This window comes from Ochotona curzoniae, unplaced genomic scaffold (genome assembly GCF_017591425.1).
Source record: "Ochotona curzoniae isolate NIBS_2020 unplaced genomic scaffold, NIBS_Ocur_1.0 contig_2235, whole genome shotgun sequence".
Taxonomy (NCBI): domain Eukaryota; kingdom Metazoa; phylum Chordata; class Mammalia; order Lagomorpha; family Ochotonidae; genus Ochotona; species Ochotona curzoniae.
In genome coordinates, this window is record NW_024465384.1 from 1340805 (window position 1) to 1363943 (window position 23139).

The 23139-nt window shown below is 45.1% G+C and overlaps 1 protein-coding gene across 1 annotated transcript in view; it reads right to left on the bottom strand.

The window, feature by feature from the left end:
- Positions 1-1219: 1219 nt before the first annotated feature.
- The window catches only part of WNK1 (WNK lysine deficient protein kinase 1), a 109054-nt gene continuing 87134 nt past the window's right edge, over positions 1220-23139 (bottom strand). Inside the window, 11 exon segments of the mRNA XM_040972197.1 lie at positions 1220-3943; positions 4649-4839; positions 10119-10127; positions 11425-11619; positions 13305-13507; positions 13885-14549; positions 16026-16099; positions 16605-16665; positions 16963-17046; positions 19890-19973; positions 21119-22569. Coding sequence (XP_040828131.1) covers positions 3626-3943; positions 4649-4839; positions 10119-10127; positions 11425-11619; positions 13305-13507; positions 13885-14549; positions 16026-16099; positions 16605-16665; positions 16963-17046; positions 19890-19973; positions 21119-22569 — 3335 coding nt within the window. The 3' untranslated portion in view covers positions 1220-3625.

Genomic DNA, 23139 nt, shown 5'->3' on the forward strand with positions numbered 1-23139 from the left:
TCCTGGCCTTGGCCTGGTTCGGCCCCAGCTCCGGGGGGCGTGGGGTCTTCTGGGGAGTGAGCTAGCAGATACGCGCACTGCTTCTCTCTGCCCTTCGAATCCTTAGTTTCAGCACTCCCATCCCTCCTCATCAGTGAGAATGTTCAGCTTTTCACGTTGACAAGTTCTCCTTGGCATGTCTGGGTGACCTGCATCACCACGCCTGCACCTCAAAGGAAAGGTCACTTAGCTGGGGGTGCTGCCAGGATGGTGTGGCTTCCCCGGGCGCACCTGCATGCCCCACTCAGGACAGTGCAGATGAACAGGCCTGGGGTGGTGGTTCGAGTCACGTCTGCTCCACTCGGGATCCAGCTTCCGGCTAATGGCCTGGGAAAGCAATAGAGGACGGCCCAAGGCCTTGGGACCCTGCACCTGCGTGGGAGACCCAGAGGCAGCACTCCTGCCTTGGGATCAGCCCAGCTCCAACCACTGTGGCCACTTGGGGAATGAACCAGCAGATGAATGTCTCTTTCAAGTAAAATAAATCTTTATTAAAAAAAAAATTACTTTTGAAAGAATGGAAAGCAAAACCATGGGTAAGGGGGCACTACTGTACAATCTATTTTATGGGTTTGTGACATCAGAGTCCTGCACTCAGGACCACCCTAAGGAGACCACCCTAAGGAGACTGTGACCCAGACTAGAAAGGCATTTATGGAAGTAAATTATTTTTTAAGAAAATTCCAAACAACAGGAGCTGATTTAGTTTCCCTCTTGCAGCTGTTATGTAACCTGCCTTCACGTAAAGTGGCTTCTGGTTTTTGACGCCTCACAGCGCTTTCCTCGGGGAGTTGAGTTCTACTCTGTGAAGTGCTGTAAGGGCTGAGCCGTTGGCAGACAAAGCGGTTACTCTGGAGCACACACCCTCCCCGCGTGGGAAGCCGTGAAGCTGGGAGGGGCTTTCCGAGGGCCCGACGCTGGCTCGTCGCAGGCCTCTCTGGAACAGGACGAGGTAGCAGGCTGCCCACATTTCTCTTCGTCTTAAGCGTGACTTTGTCGTCGCGTGGGTTTGGTCATATGTTCATTTTTTGGTTTTGGTATGCTTATTGTTGTCCTCCAAAAAAGAAAGAAAAAATCACCTTTGTAGGACAGGGCAAAATTTTATGCTAAAAACAGTTCCTGCAAATTAGGAACTTTGCACACAACTCCCAATACAGCCAATGAGACAAAACCCCAGAGCTCAACAAAAGCGAGTTTGGTTTATTTGAACGGTTTCATTAAATAAGTTCTACAAAGGTAACAAACTGAAGCACAAAGCGCAATCTTACAAGGAGCGCCACACCCAGAGTTAGTGCAAAATGTACAGGAACGGCTGCTGCGAAACCCCCGATGGTGTACACTGTTAAATAATGTAAGGAAAACATATAATTCAGAAAGTTTTTTTTTTAAATGTGGAAAAAGATAGTCAAAGTGTATTATTAACAAAAATAATTTAAACAGTTCAGTAGCACTAGTTCATTCCTCTAGGCTTCAGTTACTACTTCCACAGGAGGGGAAACCAATAGCAAATGAAACCAGTTCTTACTGTTGGTATGAGTGAGAAGATTTCAAAATGTTTAAATCAAAGTAACAGACCACCACTGCGCTGCACCTGGCTGCCCTGCCTGCTCCCGGGTGCCGGCTCACGTCTGGCACCCGCTGCCCATCTCCTTGGCACCAGTGCGACCACAGTGATTCAAGCAGAGGGCAAGCCAACAGTTGGGAAGCAGACCTCGACACCTCTCTCCTCATTTCTACCTTCCTGAAACCTGCAGTTGTTACGACCATGTCCAGGCTCTGAGCCTGAGCACGAAGGGACAGCGTGTGGGGAGCAGCGACGCTCCTCCAGCCTGGACGTGTTGGAGATGTGCTGCTGAGCAGAGCAGAAGGCTGGAAACAGGTCAAGTTCTCAACTAAGTCGTAAGAAGCACCCCTAAGAGTGCTCATTCCTTCTCCATCTTCAGAGAAAGAGAGCTCAAACACAGCCAGTGAGCACAGCACTTCTGGAAAACTCTGAAAACACAACAGCCCGTTACAACTAGGCATAACTTTAAATAATACTGGCTGGTTGCAGTTACAATTTAATGGGAACATTTACATGAAGATGTGAAAATATTAGTTACTCTAGAAAAAATGGTGGCACGTTAGATTGAGATCCTGCAACCACATTTGGACATTGCAGAGGAAAGGGTAGGAATATGCATTCTTCCCTTTAATGCTAATTCAGAAGTGGGTCTACTCCCTCAAGCCGAGAAACACACGGTCACAGCATCAAAAGGAAAGCAAGCCACGTGGTTTTTCTTAGAGGAACTTTTGCCATCTGGGATGCTGACAATCCCATTTTCCAACTTGCAACTGTTGCCTGTCCCCTTCTCTTTGTTCAGTACCCACTCAGTCTTGTGTGTTCAAGCCCAGCTCAGACGCATAAGGGTTAGGTTAGGACAGTCGCTGGCCAGGCACACACGTCTGTTTGCCCACGCTTCAGTCTGCCATCCAGCTCAATCTGCTCATCTCTGAAATGGCCCGATTCTCCCTCACTATTCTTGAAACAGACAGCTCGTAACCACTGACGTCCACTTCGCTTCTCACCTACTCATCTTCCACCTGCTCAGACAAAACTGCTGATGTCTACAAAAACATAAACAAAACAAAACAACAAATGCTTCAGTTTCCCTTTGGCATTTCCACTGTTGGGGTCACGAGGACCTAAGGTTTCCTTCCACGTGCCCTTGCTGATCTGGGGTCTGGTAAGTTGATGCTAATGGCAGAAGCAATGGAAGTCCAAGGCACTAAAATGTCCAGCAAGCAATACTGGGAGAACAGAAGTATTCAAGTACAGTAATTTATACAATTTTACATTCACATTTATTTATCTAATACAATGGGAATACAAAGGAAAAAGTTAAAGTGTCTTAATAAGTAAAGGACAGAGCTAGCTTTTTTTGGGCGGGGGGCTTTTTAAATCTTTCATATTTTACTCTTAAAACTACTGTTGTCCAACAACATTTATATATCACAGTGTTTCCACATCAAAACTGATGGCAGTTACATGTCCGCAGGGAACTTCATTTCTTTTTCCTAACTGCTAATGCTGCAGTCAAAGCTGCTAATATTTTTTGCTTAAAGCACTAATGACCTATCTCGTAACAAAGGGTTGCAGCCCCAGTCCCCCGGTGTTTTTCACTGGGTTCTAAGGGGGGTGGGGGAAGGAGAGACAGAGGGCGGGGAGGGAGAGAGCCCAGTAGCTTTATCATGTGGTTTGGATTCTGAGGAAGGGAGGGATTGGGGCATGTACCACAGTTGAGAGCTTCCCCCAGTTGGGTGCACGCTGAGCTCTCTGGTAGCTTCCACCAGTGCCCCCACCTCTGGGCGCAGGCAGCAGAGTCGAAGCTGCCCTTGCCAAGACAGCGGCTGCTTCCTTCTGCTCCCAGTCCCACCGAAAATCAAAAGGGCAGGGACAGGTTCCAATCGGAGGGCTCAAAGCGGTGTTACAAATACTCCCTTCTGGCGAGAACGAGCCAGTGAAACGCAGCACTAGCAGTTAGTATACAGGCTCCTCCCCCGCCCCAGCCTCCCTCAGCATTCCGTCTCCCGCCTCTAGGTCTGACTAAGTGGTGCGCAGGTTGGATCCTGGGGGGTTGCTGATGGATTTCTGCAAATTGCTGATGTTGAAGTTCTGCAAGGAGGCAGTTCCAACAGGCTGGAACTGGCCAAGTGGCTGTGGTGCTGGGCCACCCGTCCCACTCCACTGAGTGCCAAATGGGGCAGCTGGAAAACCGTACTGCTGTGGGGGGCACATAGCCTTGTTAAAGTGACCTAGAGAGGTAGCTGATGCTGCAGAGATGGGGGCAGAGCCACCCAGGTTCGAGGTCATGGAGATGCACAACTGCCCAGGTGCAGAGAACTTCCTTGCCATTCCAGGGCCCTGGAAACAAAACAACTACATGTAAAGTTTGGTGGGGGCACAACACCAATGGGTATAAAACAGGTGGTACTAAAATAATACTAGGCTTGACACTGTTTTAATTTAACAGAGTAGAGCAAAATAAAAACTTCCATTATGTTTACTGATTCTGTAATTGCCAAATAGGAAGAAGAGGGATGTTATGTGTATATCCTGTGCTTATAAAGTTTAGGATATTGGAGGAAAGGTTAGCAAAAACTTAGCTCATTAAGTGGCGGCCAATGGGTCTGGCATCGACCACAGTAGATGCCAGCATCTCATATGGGAGCAGTGGTTTGAGCCCTGGCTGATTTGCTTCCAAACCAGCTTCTGCTAACATGCCTAGAAAGCAGTGGAAAGGTTCAAATACTCGAGTCCCTGTCACCTAAGATAAAGACCAGGATGGGGCTCCTTGGCTGGCATGGCCATTTGAGGAGTGAACCATCGGTTGAAGATCTGTCCCCACCCCTGCCCTGTATTTCTCTGCTCTTCAATGAAATGACAAAATAAACCCTCAACAACTGAGCACTCCCTCTTCCCAACGTCCCATTAGCCCCGCTCAAAGCTGCAGACCTTCCTACATAGTACACAGAACTGCAATTCCGCTTCCTGCCTCCTGTGATCCAGGTGATCTATAGCATGGATTCCCCAGTTGGTACGTAACGTCGCCCCAACGGGGAACCTTACCTCCTAACTTCAATGTGCCCTGTTGCTTCCTTCTCCTGCCTGATCCAAATGAATCATGTGTGCCTCTCGGGCCCAATTGTCCACCAGCTTGTGCAGGTCATCGGTGAATGTGCCCTTCCTGCTGGAGGTCCCGGCAGGAGGCTGAGCTGGCGCAGCCTGGCTGTTCACTGTCCCTGCAACCGTGTTATGTGCTCAGCTGGTACCACTAAGGGTTAGCTGATAGGTAAGACCCGGCTTAATGTGGCGCCATGCGGCGTGGGGAATCCTTCCCAGTGAATGAACTGAATGCTGGCCACAGCACGCTGGGCAATGGATGGACCATGGGACGCCCTGCCATGGCAACGGAAGATTCTGAGTCCCATATTTGGCCTTTTTTACGACGTAACTGTTAGACTACGGTATAAAGAAAATCAGGTTCCACTTCCCTAGCTGCTAAGGGTACGGCTGGTAAACTCGGTGACACAAACTGAACTAGGCGAGGCTTGGTGGTCAGGGGCCATTACCACCATACCAACATCTCGGCACCTGTCCTATTCTCATCCGTCAACGTTATCACGTATAGCGTTCGTTAGAGGATCTCAACGAAGCAGCCCTGCCTGCCGCAAGCTTTCTGGCAATGCAGCCAGGTAGCCCAGCGTCTTGTGCACTGAGGAGCGTCACCAGCTAAGGTCCAGCCACTATGCTTATCATAGGTCCCTTCGCCAAAGGACAGAGGGGGCTCCTAACATCACCACAGCCCCAAAGCTTTACCACCTACAAGTCCCCTTTCGTGGCTAAATTCTCTATCAACGTAAATGATACCCATCTCTCTGATCCACAAAGGTTGGTCTTAACAACCCTACCCGTCACCTTCGTGTACACCACACCACAATTTGGCAGCGTTAAGGCCTTTACCCTGTACGTAACTGGCTTCTCTGATCTCGACGAGACTATCAAAGGCCCCTCTTTGGATACCGGGAATTGTATGAAATTGGCCTGAATCCTCAACCTCCATGCACTACCTGGCTATGAGCTCCCATTTTTCCTAGTGTTTCCAGGCTTTTTCAAACCTCCCCATCCCTACCTGCCATCCCAGGTTACCCGCAAAGTCACCTCCGACTACAAGCATCGAGGCATATTCCAACCAGCATGAGGCATTTAGGGGTGCACAAAGGAAGGGGGAAGCTTTTCTGAGTCTTCAACCATGAATACCGTTCGGTTTCTACGGTTTGATGCAGAAGGAAGGAGTCCGTGTCCTGCCTGATTTGGGCTCTGCCGGAGGGCACACTGGGGAGCGTTCGAAGAAGCGAGTTTCGAGGAAGAGGGAAACAAGTGTCATGGTCTCGGCTTTCGTTCTTGCCTAACCCCCCCCCCCCCGCCCTTTTCTTACCACATCTCACACATTTGCTGCAGAACAAAAGCTACTCCAATAAGCTGTGAGCTACAAGGCCTCAGATTATCCAAGTGACGCCAGGGGCTCCGGCCAGTACATGCACTTCCCTGCTGTCAGGTCCAAGCACAGCAGCACACCCGGTGCACTCACAAGCCCTCTGTCACCCACCGCTGCGTCTCACTGCCCAGGCAGTGGCGCACACAAGCGTGTCTGTGTTAAAAATAGCTAATCCCGGAGTGCAGCTGCAGTGTGAGGAAGGTGACATGCTTCTTACACCCATGGCAAGACGGGGAACTCCTGCAGTGTGAGTGTCAGCTGGCTTGGTGCCCACTGGAGTCACAAAGGGATTGTTATTGCATAGACAGTGTAAAGGGAAGGACAACTCCACTACAGCACTGGAAACCCAACTGGAGAAGGAGAAAAGCACGGGAAACAGCCTTCCTCAAGTAGCAGACAGGAGGCAGTGGTGAGGCGGGAAGCAGAGGCGATGGTGCGGGCAAGCACGTGCAGGAATGCAGACAGCAAGCACACCCCATGCGTGAGGACAGCATCCTGCTCAAGGATTACTGTTTGTGAGCTTGATGAATGACCCAGTGAACTAACAGAAGTCACAAGCATGGGCCCAGGAAGGTGAGCACTACGCAATCACCAAGCACTCGTGCTGGGATCACACCTCTACGGTCTCGGCGTTCGTCTGCTCGATGGTGCGGGGTCCCTTTGCCTACATTACTGACACTGGATTCTGCAAGTGGGGATTGACCCAAGGGACAGCCATCACTCCAGGAGGATCTCTCTCCCTCTCTAACTCTACCTTTCAAATATATATGTTTTTATTTTAAATAAAGGTGCGTGGGGGGGGGGGGGGCTAGCACTGTGGTGTCGTGTTGGCATTCCAATATGGGTGCCAGTTCGTGGCTAGGCTGCTCCACTTCCTATCACGCTGGGAAAGCAATGGAAGAGGAGGGCCCAAGTGCGTGCGTCAGCCACAGCACCCATTTGAGACCCAAAAGGAGCTCCTGGTTTTGACCTGGGCAACCCCAGCCATTTTAGGCCATTTGGGGTGTGACCCAGTGAGAGATCGCTCCCTCTGTCTCTCCTCTCCAACTGTACCTTTTAAATAAAGGTCTTACAAAAGAGGAGAGAGAGAGAGAGAGAGAGAGAGAGAGAGAGAGAGAGAGAGAGAGTGTGTGTGTGTGTGTGTGTGTGTGTGTGTGTGTGTGTGAACACATATCCCTTTGTGACCAGAAATAAACTCCCAAGGCAAGATCTGATTGCCTTCTAGAGAGGGTGTTAAAATTATCCTTAATATCTGTGTCAGTTCTGAGAAGTCCTGGGGAGCAGTATACAGTCTACTGGCCCAAAATAATTTTTTTATTTCCTTCTCCCACCATAATACATTTTTTTCTGTATCATCAGAGAGCAACAATACATTTTACAAACCAAAGTGTATCCATCACCCGATATTCTATATCTAGAGTTTTATCAATCCTGTATAGTTGCTTTGCCGAGCTGTTAAATTATCTGTAATCTAAAGAGAAAGCGCCATGGGAGAAACCAAACCATAACAAATAGTGTTTTTCCTCTCACCAACCCAGCAGGCTTCTCCCACTTCAATGTCAATGCTTTGATTGCTATTAACTTTCCAGTGACAGGCACACATTTGCTGATTAAAGTTCTGTCTCTCTCCTGCAGGAGCCAGGGTTCTCTAACCCCCCCGTACATATCTAAGGGCGTCACCAACCCAGGACTGTGTGAGCGGGGCTCCCAGGAGTCCTCACTGAGCACTGACTCTGAGGTGCTTTCTCAATCGGCAAGTACAGCCAGTGGTGAGCAGCTAAGCGTGTTAGAAAAGGGTGCAGAGACGGAAGTTGGCGGTCAGAGCTCAGAGACCTCGTGGGTAACAGGCTTTGCAATCAAAGAACACAACAAAGAGGATAATTACTACAGAGCTGGTTGCAGGGACAGACTTTTTTCACCATCTTCCCTGAAGCACAAAGAGAGAGCAGTGTGTTAACAAAAACATCAGTGTACAATCTTTAGAATCCACACAGCACACAAAGACCCAGCAAGAGAGAACAGGAGGGGAGACAGACAGGTAGGGCCTGGCAGCCCTGACGCACACACAGTTCACTGTGGTCTGCCAGTGTGTTCTCAGTCTGCAGTTTCCTGACGGGCTTTTTCCCAGCTGACACACATTCACTCTGCACCGAGGAGGGTGAAGCAACTCAGCCTCTCAGGGCGCACTGTTTGAGCTGCAAGCATTCAGGCAGTGTTTCTGAGGACCCTGTCCCACTTTCTGTTTCTCCTGCTGGGTTGTTAGAAAGCACTCAACTTAGGACCACTGCTACAGTTTTAAGTTAATTCAAATTTAAATGGGCTATTATATTTCCACATCTTAGACCTTCCAGAAAAGTCTTTCAGCAGTATGTGGAAAACAAGCAATTTCTAAACAAATAGAGCAATAAGCCAAGCCGTGCTTCCAAATCATTAACTATCTTGACAGCATAGAATAAGGCATCCAAAACCAGTACGTCAACCCCCCCAGGGTTACATAACGGATCCTGTGACTTTCACAGATGTAGGGGCTCACATTCAGATGCAAAAAACTGACAATGTTGAATAATTCTAACCACTTTCACCTAACAATAGGGGAAATATCACCTACCTTCACAAGCGTGATGAGAATTTGCAGAATCGAGGCGATGCTAGCCCTATTACACTTCAAAAAAGGAAGCGTCGGTTCTCGTCCTTCCCTCTCAGACCTCTCGGCCTGACAGGTGGCACAGTACTCTCCTACATCTGATATTTTATCTTTTTAGCTGTACGCATAAATTAAGTGCTTATTAAGGCGTCAAGGTGCTAATACGCATGGTTCAGGAGAGTTTGATCAGAAAAATTATTGATCTCAGTGCTCAAGAAACAAAAACATAAAACCAAAAAGGTCCCCTTTCCTCCCAAGCACCTGCCAGCACGAGCAGTGCCCTTCCACCCTCCTGCAGCCCTGGCCCTGTGCCGCATGGGAGAAGGCAGTGAGAGCTTACTTCAGGGAGAGCCCGTCTACTACTAACGCTGGTGAGAAAGAATAAAGCAACTAGAGAACCAATGCGTGTGTGGAAGTTCAATGTAATGCTTCGTGTGGGACAGCAGATGGCTCCCATCTGACACCACAGTGCCTACCCTCTCTCCTGGGTTTCAGCTTCTGGCAAGTGCACGCACTAGGAGCCACGGAAGGCTCCCGTGGGAGGCCAGGACTGAGCTCCTGGCTCCTGGCTTTGGCCTGGTCACCCCTAAAACTGCTGCAGGATTTGGGGGTGGGGGAGGAAGGGAAGTGAGCCAGCAGACAGATCTCTTTCTGTCTCTGCTTGCAGACAGGTACATGGAGATGTCATGCATAAAGGCGGGTCTGTTGTTATTCCCTTTAAATCTGGTCGCCAGACAAGGGGAGAGTACCTTTTTCCCACCACAAAGAGGCCCAGGGATCCCTGCTCTGTCTTCGGAAACATTGATGGCCTTAGCACATGCAATCAAACAGCACTTCAATAACCACGCCAGAAGTTTGAGGCCTTAACAAACAGTGATCCAAACTTTAACAAAGGTTCTTCATTTGAGATTTGCTTTTAAGAATTTTATTTCAGGACACACGCATTGACCACAGACCGTGTACCTGGCAGCCACTGGCGTGTCCAAAGGAAGCCCTCAGTGCGTGCTAGGCGGCACTGCCCTTGTCCAGCCAGGCGGGCTGATCCGAGGCGCACAGCAGCCTGGGAAACAGGCATTGTTTTCTTTCCACTGACAGCGAAGATAAAGTGACTTACTACCGTGCCTTATTTTTACATATAAAGCCAAGAAATTCTAAAAATCACGTTAAAAAGACAATTTTCACTTGGAGATGCCAGGCTTTGATGTTTTATAAGGATAATCACATTCACAATTCTGTTCAGTCACCAATTATACGAAGAGATTTTGTCTGATTTTATGGGGCTCAGAGGGCAGTGATTCTATATGGATCCAATGAAGAGATTCTGTCTCTTGATTAAGCATAATTGAGGAGAAAAAAATTACTCCAGCCTACTCTGAACAGAATGGAGAAGCCATGACAGGTGTTTCCTGCTGAGGGGACTCAGTGCCTCCGTGGCTGGCATGCCTTCTGCGAGGGCAAGGAGTCTGTGCTGAACATGGCTGTGGAGCTCAGCTGTCACCCTATCTCTCCCCTATAAGGGATCTCCAAAGAAGCAATTCTACTAGAAAATTGTTTTGAAATGTACAGAAACATACAATTATTTATTCATCTTTTACCATAAGTAATGTTGAGACCCAAACTTCCGAAGGTAACACTAGGTCAGCCAAGCCACTGAGCAGGTGATACACAGAGACAAATGAAAAGGGACAGTGTGAAACATCAGATTCAAGCAGCAGAAGAGCAAGGACAAGGAAGGAGTAAAGGTGTTACACACAAAGAGCCAAGCAGGGCGTACTCAGAAATCGGGTCCTCCTGCCACCAGGTTTGAATGTCACCTGTTCAGATGCACAGTTAAACTTCGCACAGCCTGTGAGAGGGGGAAAACAGGGGAGAACAGAGAGGAGAAGAGACAGAACACAACTACAAGATGTTAGAAACTCGAGGCTGAAGTGGTGAAATGCACTAAGATGGCACACAGAAGAATAAGCTTCTGGGGAATGTGCAGATAGGTCAGACAAGAAATATCAGGTCTCAGTTCCATCTGGAAAATGCTGAAGCTTTTCTCAACTGCCATAACGCGAGCCAGGCTGTGATGCTCACCAACTGAGCACCTTGTGACAAGATCAGTTAGTTTCTAGGAAATTGTGGCAAGGTGGCCCGTTTTTTTTTTTTTTTAATTTTTCATTTTTTTTCACCCAATCAACTCTCTCAACTCTTGCTTAACACTAATGTGAAGTTCTTTCTCCTGCCGAAATGCTCTTATCAGTAATAAACAAAGCTATAACTGGAAATTAGATCACTGACAAAAAAATGTATTAAAGGCCTTTTTCGTAATGATGTTCTCATGACTAGAAAGTTAAAACGTCTACATGGGACAAAAAGTGAATTAATTTTCAGAAACTGCTATAACTCTCCAGGATTTTGCCAAGAAAAATCTGTCTAGCATTTAGCTGAAGTTCAAAATCCCAAATGAGTTGCTCATATTGGTTGCAGACAGATATTTTCATCATAATCTCTTGAAGAAAAGCTACTTCACCTGATGAGTCTACTGATGCCAGCCATGGCTCCATTTCTCGTGTAGCATAAAACACACAGGCTATGCCTCGGTCAGCTGATCACCTGACCCACCTAATGACAGGTTATTCATCAGGCTTTTGTCCTAGGTTTGGCAAGAGCTCCACTTCTGTGTTTGTGGAAGATGATGGCAAAGCTTTGATTTCTTACCTTGACCTGGAGCAGAAAGGCTTGGTACTGAAATGGCACCATCACTGGGGAAGGCTGAGTAGAGGTTATCACTGGAGGGAGATGGCTTAAGAGGCTGTAACAGCTGATTCTGCCCGGTCTCTGAGATGTTGCCAGGAGGGTGGAGGGTTTGCTGGGGGTGCAAGACGGAAGTTGCACTCTGACCAGACAGGTTACCTGCCAAAAAGGAGTAAAGCAGCATAAGGAAAAATATATGCAGGTGCCATTCAAATACGGCCTTCATTTACAGAAGGGCAAGGAAGGGGTGACACACAATCATTCTTTTGTCTTTTAGAAAAGATGCTTATCATGGTAAAGAATTTTTTCCCCCACAGTCTGCTTTTTTGTGAAAATGCCAAGAGATTAACACAAAAGAGGAGCTAGTGGAGGTACTGGCTCAGGTACCAGGCTCCTGGTCTCAGTCACTGGGCATCTTGGAAGCGGATTAGTGGACAGGAGCGCTCTGTCTCGCAAGTAAAAGGAGGGAGGAAAGGAAGAAAAGCAGACACAAAAGGTGTCAAAAAGATATAGGTAGGTACAGAATAATTAGTATTTATAAATATTGGTAGTTGCTGCAATATAAACCAACCATCCTAAAAACTACCTGCTTGTTCTCCAGTTACTAGTTGAATAGAAGTCCACTCAAGAAGTATGTCAAAGTTGGGATCGCAACCTAAACCAGCTGAATTCCATTATAATCATCACAACACTGCTAATGGGTTTGTGAATTAGTCCTCAGATGCTGGAGAACAGGTTTGGGCATCTATAAAGTCTTCTAACAATGTAGGGTTGCTAAGAAATTTGAAACTGCTCTCAACATATTTAAATTAGATCTGGAGATCAATATGAAACAAAATCCATGTTAGCCCTCTTAACTAACTTATCTGTTAACACTAAAAGATTTTAAGATTAAAAACCATTTAAATTAATATATAAAAATTATAACCCATCATAAGAGATTATGATCTAACTATTTGATTACAATCATTACCAAATTCTTTTTCACAATAAAGATAAATGAAATAAAAGGTTTTAACAGCAGTAGGGGGCATCTGACTCAGTCATTGAGATGGCAAGCCACAGGGGAGTGCCTCACTTCAACTGCTGACTCCACTCCACACTCCGGCTTCCGGCTAATGTGGACCCTGGGAGATAGAAGAGGTGACAGCACAACCCCCTTTGGATACAAAGAGGAGACCTGAATTGAGCTGCTGGCACTCAGGCATTTGGAGAACAAACAGTGCACGTCTTTCAAACTAAAAACAAGGGCAATCCCCCAAAAAAGTTATCCAAGGAAATCATCACTGGTTCGTATGCAAGCACTGATACGGCATTTGCATTCAGTCCAGCTGCAATTCTGACCGACTTATTAAAAGGAAGGATACAGTGTATTCTCCCAACTGTCCAAATTTGGTTAGACTTGAGTTATGTAAGTTAACAGGCAAGGTTATGTGTGTGTATGTGTGTGTGTGTGTGTGTGTACACACACACACACACATACTTTAAAAGACTTATTTCTATTTATCTGAAAGGCAAAGGAATAGAGAGGGAGACATGGAGAGACAAAGATGGATCTTCCATTTACTGGCCCACTCCCCAGATGGCCACATTGTCCATGGGTAGGTCAGGCAAATCCAAGGTCCTGGAACTTCTTCCAGGTATCCCATGTGTGTGCTAAAGGGCCAAATACTTGGCCAATCTAGTTCCACAGACTCAAAAAGAGGTACACTAAATACAGTGGTAGGGAAGGAAGCAAGAATATTAGGAAAGACAAACACCTTTGAAATTTAACAAAAATAACAAATAGGTTAGTTACATGCACAGTTTGAAGACAGAAACGAAGGATGGCTGAGGGCTTTTACCTGAAAGCTGAGGGCTTTTATTCCCCAAGGAACTGCTACGACTAGACTTGCTGCCCTTGCCTTTCGTGGGTCGCCTTCTTCTTCCTGAAAGGGGAGCAGCTGCGGGAATAATGACAGCAGGGGGAACCTTGCCCAGTTTGGTATACAAACATTCGATTTCATGTTTTTGGCGACTCTGTAGATCTTGAATCTCTTTAAGATGCCTAAAAACATAATAAAACAATTCAAAATATTGTAACCATTATTGTTCAAATGAGAACTAACAGCAAACTTTACACTGTATTCAAATACACTAGCACTGATCTGTCAACTCATCTTACTGATCCCCACAACACAAGCCAACTCCCCAGAAACTCTTGGTCAATCACAAACAATACATCAGGGGAGATCTTCGGATTTTTGAGAGCATATATATAGGATGGCTTAATTTGGTATTTAACATAATTTTCTAAATATAATTAACAAAACCTGCAACATATTTATATGTGCTGGTGTCATTAATGGATTCCTTTGGTAAACTAATAAACAGCCAAGAGTGGATAATAGTGGTAAGAATTACTACCAACAGAAGAATACATACTTTTCTCGTAATCGTCGCAACTCTAACTTGAGGTCTTCATCTTCAATATCTGATTCGTTGTCACTACTCATGTAGGAGGAGTTGAATGAATTACTAAGGCTCTGACTTAGATTCTGAGTAGGAAGGCTCTTTGAGCTCAACTGGTGGGGGGAGTGTGGACTACCTGAACCTTCATCAACATCCCTACTTAAAAAGGCAGCCTCAAGGTCAGAAGATGGCCCGTTCAGATGCGAAGGCTCGGCAAGTTCAGGCTTTTCTTTCTTTGGTATCGCAGCAGGAGGAATAGCTTGTTCTGGATCCATAAAAGGAGGAGATGTCACTGGTCCCTCTTTTCTGCCCTCAGCTATCTCGTCCTCAGTTCTTGACACAGAGAAACGACCCACTTTGTTTGCTGTAGTTGTCACCTGAAAACGTCCAACCTTAGCAGGCTGCCCAGTTTCCGACTGTGTCTCCGAGATAAGTGTTGTGTGGGTGCTATGTGGCATCCCTGAAGAGATGCTGGGGATGGCCATTCCCTTAGGCTCTGGCTTCACCAGGGTACTCTCTGGACTACTACTTGATGATAGCACTGAGGACTCTGAAGTGCTGGATTCAAAATGAACAGACTTTGTATCTTCTGTCTTACTTTTACTCTCTTTCTGGGCATCATCCATTGCAACTGAAACCTGACAGAAAAAGAAAAAGATTAAAAACTGAAGTTCCAGACCCGACACGGTAGCCTAGGGCTAATGTCCTTGCCTTGCAGGTGCTAGAATCCCATATGGGTGCTGGTTCTAATCCCGGCATCCCTGCTTCCCATCCAACTCCCTGCTTGTGGCCTGGGAAAGCAGTCAAGGTCTTGGGACCTTGCACCTGCGTGGGAGACCGCAAAGAAGATCCTGGCTCCTGGCTTTGGATCAGCTCAGCTCCAGCTGTTGTGGCCACTTGGGGAGTGAATCATCAGACTGACAATCTTTCTCTCTGTCTTTCCTCCTGTCTGTATATTGGACTTTCCAATAAAAATAAACAAATCTTTAAAAAACAAAAATACAAAATGGAAGTTCCTAAAATCCAACTGGTAACATGGACCATTAAAATGTAATCTCTTTATTTTCCAATCAGTATTTAGGTTGTTTTTTACATAGCCTTTCCATCTTTGACTGTGAAGCTAAACTGAATATCACAATGGAGTACAACACATCTGTAATGAAATATGTATTTGGAAGGACTGGCTAAGCTTAATAAGTACATGATACTAAAGAGAGGATCTAGGGATGGCCCTGTAGGGTAGTAAGTTAAGCCTCTGCTGGCATTTCATATAGATGCTGGTTCAAGTCCCAGCTGTTCCATGATCCAGCTCTCTGCTTATGACCTTGGAAAGCAGCAAAAGAGGGCCCATGGCTTGGGCCTTTGCACTCACTTAGGAGACCCAGAGAAAGCCCCTGACTCCTGGCTTTTAGTTCTGCGCTGTGATGCCATCTGGGGAGTAAACCAGTGGATGGAAGATTACAAAAACTCAGTCCAGTGGCTAACTGACAGGATCTCAGTATACAAACGAAAAAAAAAATTTTTTTCTTCCTATCCTCAACTTCAAGGCCTAGTAAGAGAATAATCTCAAAGTGCTATGAAACAATGAAAGGAATAGATTTGCAAAGTTTGTTTAACATTACACACAAAGAAGCTAGAAATGCTTACTTCATTGAATAAGTGGTAGAATAAACCTGACATGGTTTCATATGGGACAATGATTCTGTATATTCACTTAAGGAATTAAACCTACAAAATTACCATAAATATGAAAAACTGTTTAGAGACGAAGATGTTTATGTTTACTGTTCTTCACTTATTATACTAATAGAAAAAAAGAAGCAACACCTAACATTAAGAGAGCAACAAGGTGAACTAACCACCACAGAAAAAAGCAAAAAAGTATCCATGAACATGTTCAACTTTAGATACACACTTGCATAGGAAATCAGGAATGAAGGAAAATATACCTTAAGAACGAATCTTGGCTGGGGAGGGCAGATGATGGACCACCATTTCTCTACTGTGCTAGCAAAAATCACTGAACTGGCAATTATGGTTCAAGGAGGGCATTTTACTCTATACACAACTTTCCCCAAAGAGGGAATGAAGGCAAAGAAAAGCAACTGCCTTACCTGAAACCGTCCCATCGTGAACACCCCAGCTCCTGAACTAGCTGCTGGCACAGGACCTCCGGTGCCCTGAGAAACTGAAGCACACACACACAAGACGGCAATAGTCAGTCAGCTTTCACTTTGGTCAGAAATTTAGGCCCAACACATGTCTCATCTTTTTCTCAACAATTTGAAGGGCTAAAATGTGAAATCTTTTTACATTCCCCACTTATTTCACAAACTTTTAATTATCTGATTCATTTTTATTCTACACACACATTTATGGTATACAGCCTAAGATTTTATATTCTACATTCCCGTAAATGTGTCCATTTCTAGATTTCCCAGTTCATTCTATTAATCTGTGAAAGACTTCTTCTAAAAGGAGAGAACCAATTCAAAATCTAATTGCTAGATTAACTGGAATTTTACATTTATATCTATTTTTACTTCCAGGCTATTGAAACTTGAATATCAGTACCAACACTTCTCAGCCATCAAGTACAACAAGGTCAAGAACATGCCTTTGAAAGAGTAAATCTCTAAAATCAAGGACAGGCAGGACACTGAGTAGTGACACAGAAGACATGTATGTCTCACCTTCCTTCTGAGGCTGTGCTCCTGCTTCTGTCCCCGCTGCTGGAGCCACCGTGGACACAGGCTGCAAAACACACACACAGTAACAGCTTTACCTGCAGCTGTTCTCAAATGTTTTCCCTGTTGCTTTTTCTCTGGTCTTCTGGGCTGTGATACAGTATCACTCACCAGAAGCTAAGATACAAAAAGCATCTTTTAAATAAAATTTTTCCACAGTTACAGTACTGGGGCAGCATTAAATTTTCATTGATCTGTTTCATTACTATTGGTTCTAATAAGCAGGACACTGAGGAGGTGTTAGAACATTAAATATAACACAATAAGGTTACAAAAAGATTCTGTCAAGCTTTTAAAAACTTACGCCGACCACAGATGTCACTGCAACAGTCTCCGGACTGAGCGTTCTTCTCAACTGAGCATCAAGATCTTCCAGGGGCTGCTGAGGCTGAACAAAACAATCACAGTAACCACTGTGTTTTAATACCTTCAACGTCACTGTACACAGTCAATTTACATGGAACACGTTACTGCAGCCTTTAGTGCCACAACCTTTGTCTTCCATTAATACAAAACCCAATATTCTAATTTTAGCACACTGCTTTGATGATTCACCAGTTTCTCAATACTGTATGTTCACCTATCAAGACTTAAGTAATCCACAGTTTCAGTAGAGTAAAACATAGTAGCTTTCACAGTCTCAAAGTCTTTCTTATTTTCTATGTTTGATATTACCCACAGTGACAGAAACTTTTTTGTTCTCCCTTTGAAAATATATTTTGCAGGGACAGCATTGTGAAATAGCCAGTTAGGCAACTGCCTGCGATGCCAGTGTTCATTTATGGGTACCATGTGGAGTCCCAGCTGTTTCGCTTCCAATCCAGCCCCCTGTTAATGCACCTAGGAAAAAAGTGGAAGATGGGCTGGGTGCTTGATTCCCAACACCCCTGCGGGAGACCTGAATGAAGCTCCTGGCTTCTGGCCACAGCCTGGAAGGGACTTTTGCCCTTGCCCCTCTAGCCATTTGGGAAGTGAACCAGCAGAGAGAATATCCATCTCCTAAGTTTCCTATTTTCTTTCTCAGTTTTACACACCTTTCTGGGAACCTGTCTCTAATAAGCAAGCAAACAAACATTTATTTATTTGAAAAGTAGAGCTACAGAGAGAGAAGTAAAGTCAGAGAGAGAGATCATCCACCAGCTGGATCCCTCCCAAAATGGCTGCAAGGGCCAGAGCTGGACCAGGCTGAGGCCAGGAGCTTCATCTGGATCTCCCTACATGGATGCAGGGGCCCAAGGACTTTTCCAGGTGCACTATTAAAAAGTCTGATAGGAATGGAACAGCAAGGACTCAAACTGATGTCCATATAGGATGCCATAGATATGAGATGCAGGTGTTTCAGATGGCAGTTTAGTCACAATGGGAAGATGTCCTTAAGAATAAAAGATTGCATTAATAGGTTCTGTCATTCTTAAGGAACTTTTTTCTTCTGTTTTTAACCAATATACACTTCTACTCTATAGGTGGGGAGTAAGGGGGGGTCTTAAGCATTCAATCTTATTAATCATCTGTTTTTGCCACTTATCAAATGCAATGGCTTTTACCCATGCCACAGTATATCGACTTTTTCCTTTCTTGCTTTTAAGGTTTTATTTATTTTACTTGAAAGTAAGACACTGACAGATTTTCATTCTGCTGATTCACTCCCCAAATGGCTGCTATGGCCAGAACTGGGTGGGTGTGAAGCTGGGAGCAAGGAGCTTCTTCCTGGTCTCCCACGTGGAATGGGGGCATCCTCCTCTGCTTTCCCAAGCTATTAGCAGGGAGCTGGATTGGAAGTGGGACAGCTGGGTCACAAACGACACCCATACGGAATGCTGGTGTGACAAAGGGTTAGCACGCGATACACTGCACCTGCTCCATATCACTCTTCATGTTTTTTGAAGATTTATTTGTTTATTTAGAAGGCAGAGTTATATATATATATAGAGAGAGAAGACTTCTATCTGCTATTTTACTCCCCAAATGGCTCCAAAGGCAGGCTGTGCCAGGACAAGGGCAGGGCTTCTTGCAAACGGATGCAGGGGCCTGAGCACTCGCTCTTCTACATGCAGGTTCTATTCATTAGACTTCTCTGCATGTAAGTTCTACCCATTTATATTTCCCAGCTCTCATTTGCTATTTCTCATTATTCTGAACTAGGAAATGAAACACAAATTTTTAAAAACCAAACTTCCAAGTTAAAAAGTCGGACAAACAACACACATTTATATGCTTTGCATATCAGTCAGTATGAAAGCAGAATAGTCAAACTAGGATTCTTTCATGTTAGCAACTAACCATGTTTTTCTTATTAATAATTCCAAAATAAATTCTTATGTTAACATTTAGCTTGTCCTATGTCAGAAACCTTTTATTTTTACAATGGTTTGGGGGATGGTGGGGTGGGATAGGAAAGGGAAGTGACAGTTTATGCACTGCAGGCAATTCTGACCACTGTTCAGGGAGAGATGAAGCTCTCCGGCTCCCACTGCCCATCTCAGTTCCTCTCTGAAATCCCACAGTGTCAGCATTTTGCTGACCTGAACAGTATTTAAGGTATATAGCACATATAAAATATGTGTATATAGCTATATACACATATAATACACATCTCATATAATAAACTATAATACATTGCTACATCAACAGATATCTATGTATTAAAGTATCTTATATGAAAGAGATCAGCATATATTTCATGCAACATCACCCCCAATCCATATGAAAGCTCAGTATTTCATTAGATGGTCAAGAAAGTTATAAATATTCAAGAAAACGTTGTTGTACTGAATTCACAGAAAGGATATGCTAATCAATGTGGCACCCCATTGCCTGCCAAGTCACTTTCAAAGTTAATTCTGAATATTTATAAATTGTTATTTCCACCATGGCATGCAGCTGAATCTCATATTTAAGATATGATTTCACTACACTATTCTGCAAAAGCAAGAATGATAAAAAAAAGCTTAAAATATTTATGTAGTGAAATGTCAATGTGACATTTTCTATCTTGTTCTTAGGATATGAAGAAATATTAACAGCAAGTGTTTTCTAGATACCATGGAGTAATATAAACAGAAAAACTATGCCGATTCTTACTCTATGTTCCAGGTCATGATTTACATGGTTTTCATATGCAGGTGTTAGTAAGTCAGAATCAAGAAAGAGCTATGAGCCAAGACCATGCAATGAAGACTATATAAAGGAAGTAGAGAAACAGAAAGAGAAACAGGCCAAGTCTTGAGGCACCTGACTTGGTGAAGGTCCCAATAAAGGTGGCAACTGCTCGCTAGGTAGAGTACCAGCTGGAAGTTCAGTACTCCCTGGCAGCACCTACAATGAGGGGGAAATTCAAGCCCATGAGATACTACTATTAATAGTATTCATATTAAAGAACAAATCAATTAATTCAAATGCAGAAGTATCAGGTTAAAATATAGGCAGTTAATACAGGTTTAGCATCACCTAAGTTACATACTGGCAGCAGTCTTACATACAGGAGATTATTAGCAATGATTCTACTATAGAAGTCACTACAAAAGTACCAAAAACTGGAAAAGGTTCCTCCTTAGGGAAAATAAAAAACAAAGGCTGCGTGCACCTCACAGGAACAGTTAAGGAACTCTTCAGCCACTTCTGCTACACTATTATTACATCAGGTTTTTGCTCAAGAAAACACTTTTCCTGGGGCAGGCCTGTGAGCACTGCTGTTTGTAGTGCCAGCATCCATACGGATACCAGCTGCTTCACTTTCCATCCAGTTTCCTGTTAAAGTGTCTAGGAAGGCAATACAAGATGGCAAAGTGTTTAGGCCCCTTCATCTGCACAGAGACCCAGAGGAAGCTTCCGGCTCCTGGTTTTGGCCTGAGCCGGCCCTGGTTGTTGCAGCCATTTGGGGAGTGAACCAGTAGATGATCTCTGTCTCTCTCCCTCTGTCATTCTGGCTTTCAAATATAAACAACCTTTTAAAAGAAAAAGAAGAGGGCCCCATCAGTGTGGCCTAGCGGCTAAAGTCCTCGCCTTGAATGCACCAGGATCCCATATGGGCGCTGGTTCTAATCCCGGCAGCTCCACTTCCCATCCAGCTCCCTGCTTGAGGCCTGGGAAAGCAGTCAAGGACGGCCCAAAGCCTTGGGACTCTGCACCTGTGTGGGAAACCTGAAAGAAGTTCCTGGCTCCTGGCTTTAGATCAGCTCCAGCGGTTGTGGTCACTTGGCGAGTACATTATCGAATGGCACACCTTCCTCTCTGTCTTTCCTCCTCCCCATATATCTGACTATGCAATAAAAATAAATACATCTTTTTAAAAAAATTCTCTTGTTCAATGTGTGTGTGCATCCTAAAACTACTGTCAATCGGTCGAGTGCCTACAAAAAGTTGGGTACCTTTATAATTACATGTCTAAGTTGTGATGTTAATTTGAAAAACGGAGACCAGCACGGTGATCATACCTAGCTATTGTATAACAAGGATCTTACCTGACTCTTAGTTAAAGGTAGTTTTGAGGCAGCACTTCCAGGCTTCATTCCTGATGCAGTGCAGACTGGGGCTGAAACATAAGTGCCTGGTGTAGAAACCTGCCCAGGTGTAACCGCCGGTATGACTGGTACACCAGTTGTTCCCAATGGCAAATTAGTAGATGGCAAGGAAGTACTTGTAGTGGAAGTAGTCAGTTTGCTTGGTGCAACAGCAGTGGTTGGGATGGCCGGTGTGACTGTAGTCTCCACTACCAGTGATGTCTCCAGTGAGACAGGGGCATGCTGAGCTCCAGACGAGCTGTGTTCACTGAAGAGAGACCGCAGTTTTTCTTCAAGAGTCTTTATGTCATCAATTCCAGGTCTGGCTTGTGTATCAGCATCAATTTCAGGACAGTGAGTATGAGGCTGGTTGGGAAGCAAGGCTGGCTGAGGCTGACCATGAATTAGTGTCTGCTGTACAGCAGGCACATTAGCAACAGGTTGTATTAAGGGTGGGATGTTGGGCACTTGGGGTAATAAAGGTACAGACGTAGGTCCTGCTGCTTGGGCGAGGACAGGGGTAGAAACTACAGCTGATGGAATGACCAAAGAATGTACTCCACCAGGCTGAGAAACAGAACTCAATACTCCAGCTCCAGGAGAGGAAGAGGAAGATGGTGCAGAGAGGGATAAAGCCAATGCAGTTGTACTGCTATGGGATGTTTTATCAAGTGAGTGTGCACTCACCACCACTGTTTCAGCTAGAGTAGGAGCAGAGGTACTGCTGCTGAGCTGAAGGGACGGCTGTGAAGCTAAGCCAGGGAATACAGTGGTGGGAGGAAGTGATGTTAATGTGGCTATCCCAGTGGTACTGCCTGCTGCCTGCTGAGGTAATACAGCTGGAGGCTTAGCACCTGGGCCAGACGCGCTGCCAATTGCAGAGACTGAAGCCACTGGAACTGTTATAGGTGGCAAAGGGCCTGTACTGGAAACAGAGCCCCCAGAAGCGGGGACCTGAACTGACTGGGCTGTTGTAGCTATTGAGACAACTGCAGGTACTGTGATGTTTGAACCAACACTAGCAAGCACAGTTGATTCACACACAGCAGGGACAGGAATACCACTTGAAGTGATCAAACCTGTGCTAGGGACAAAACCAACAGCCCCTTTTTCAGTGGGTGCGGTAACCTCAGACTGGATGACTGACGTAGAGACGTCACTGAGAGGGCTGCTTGTTGCTGGGACTGATACTGAAGGTGTGGCTGCTACTGGGGTTGGGACTCCAGCGACGCTACTCATGAAAGGAGGACCTGTTGGAAATGACGGTCCTGTCTGACTGAAGTTTGGAGGTGCTGTACTTGGTCCTTCTGTCATCTGGGCATGTCTAAGTTCAGAGAAGGCCTGCTGTAGACTAAGGGATGAAGCAGAGTGCGACAAGTTCATTCCAGGGCCCTGAGATGTGCAGGCAGCAACTGCAAAGGGAAACAGAAATATGAGATGGGTGGATTCCCACGATTGTCCCAAAAATTCTTTTGTGATAACAAATAATGCCAACAAGTTTTATGAACTCTCCTAAGGAAATGACAGATTTCGAAAGAGCAAGGTCCAACAACAGTTTGAAGTCAGTCAGTCTTCTATGAAGATAAAAGATGGGATGGAATACTACCTGAAAGAATATACAACAGTTCTAAATGCAGAGGAAACAGTATCTACCACAGTTTGTATCAAGTATGCTCTTTCTTCTTGTCTTTTTCTATTTACCATGTATTTCCCTTCCATGTGTATTTGTTGTTTATAATATAAGCTCAATTTTCTACTTAAAAAAAAAATCAGTGTTATCATGAACTACTAACTGCTTGATGATCAAGCTTTCAACATAGTAAAGATATGGAATAATTTACATAAAGATAAAGGTAGAATGGGACCAGCACCATAGCCTAGTGGCTAAAGTCCTCACCTTGAAAGTACTGGATCCCATATGGGCACTGGTTCTAATCTCTGGCCCTACTTCCCATCCAGCTCACTACTTGTGGCCTGAGAAA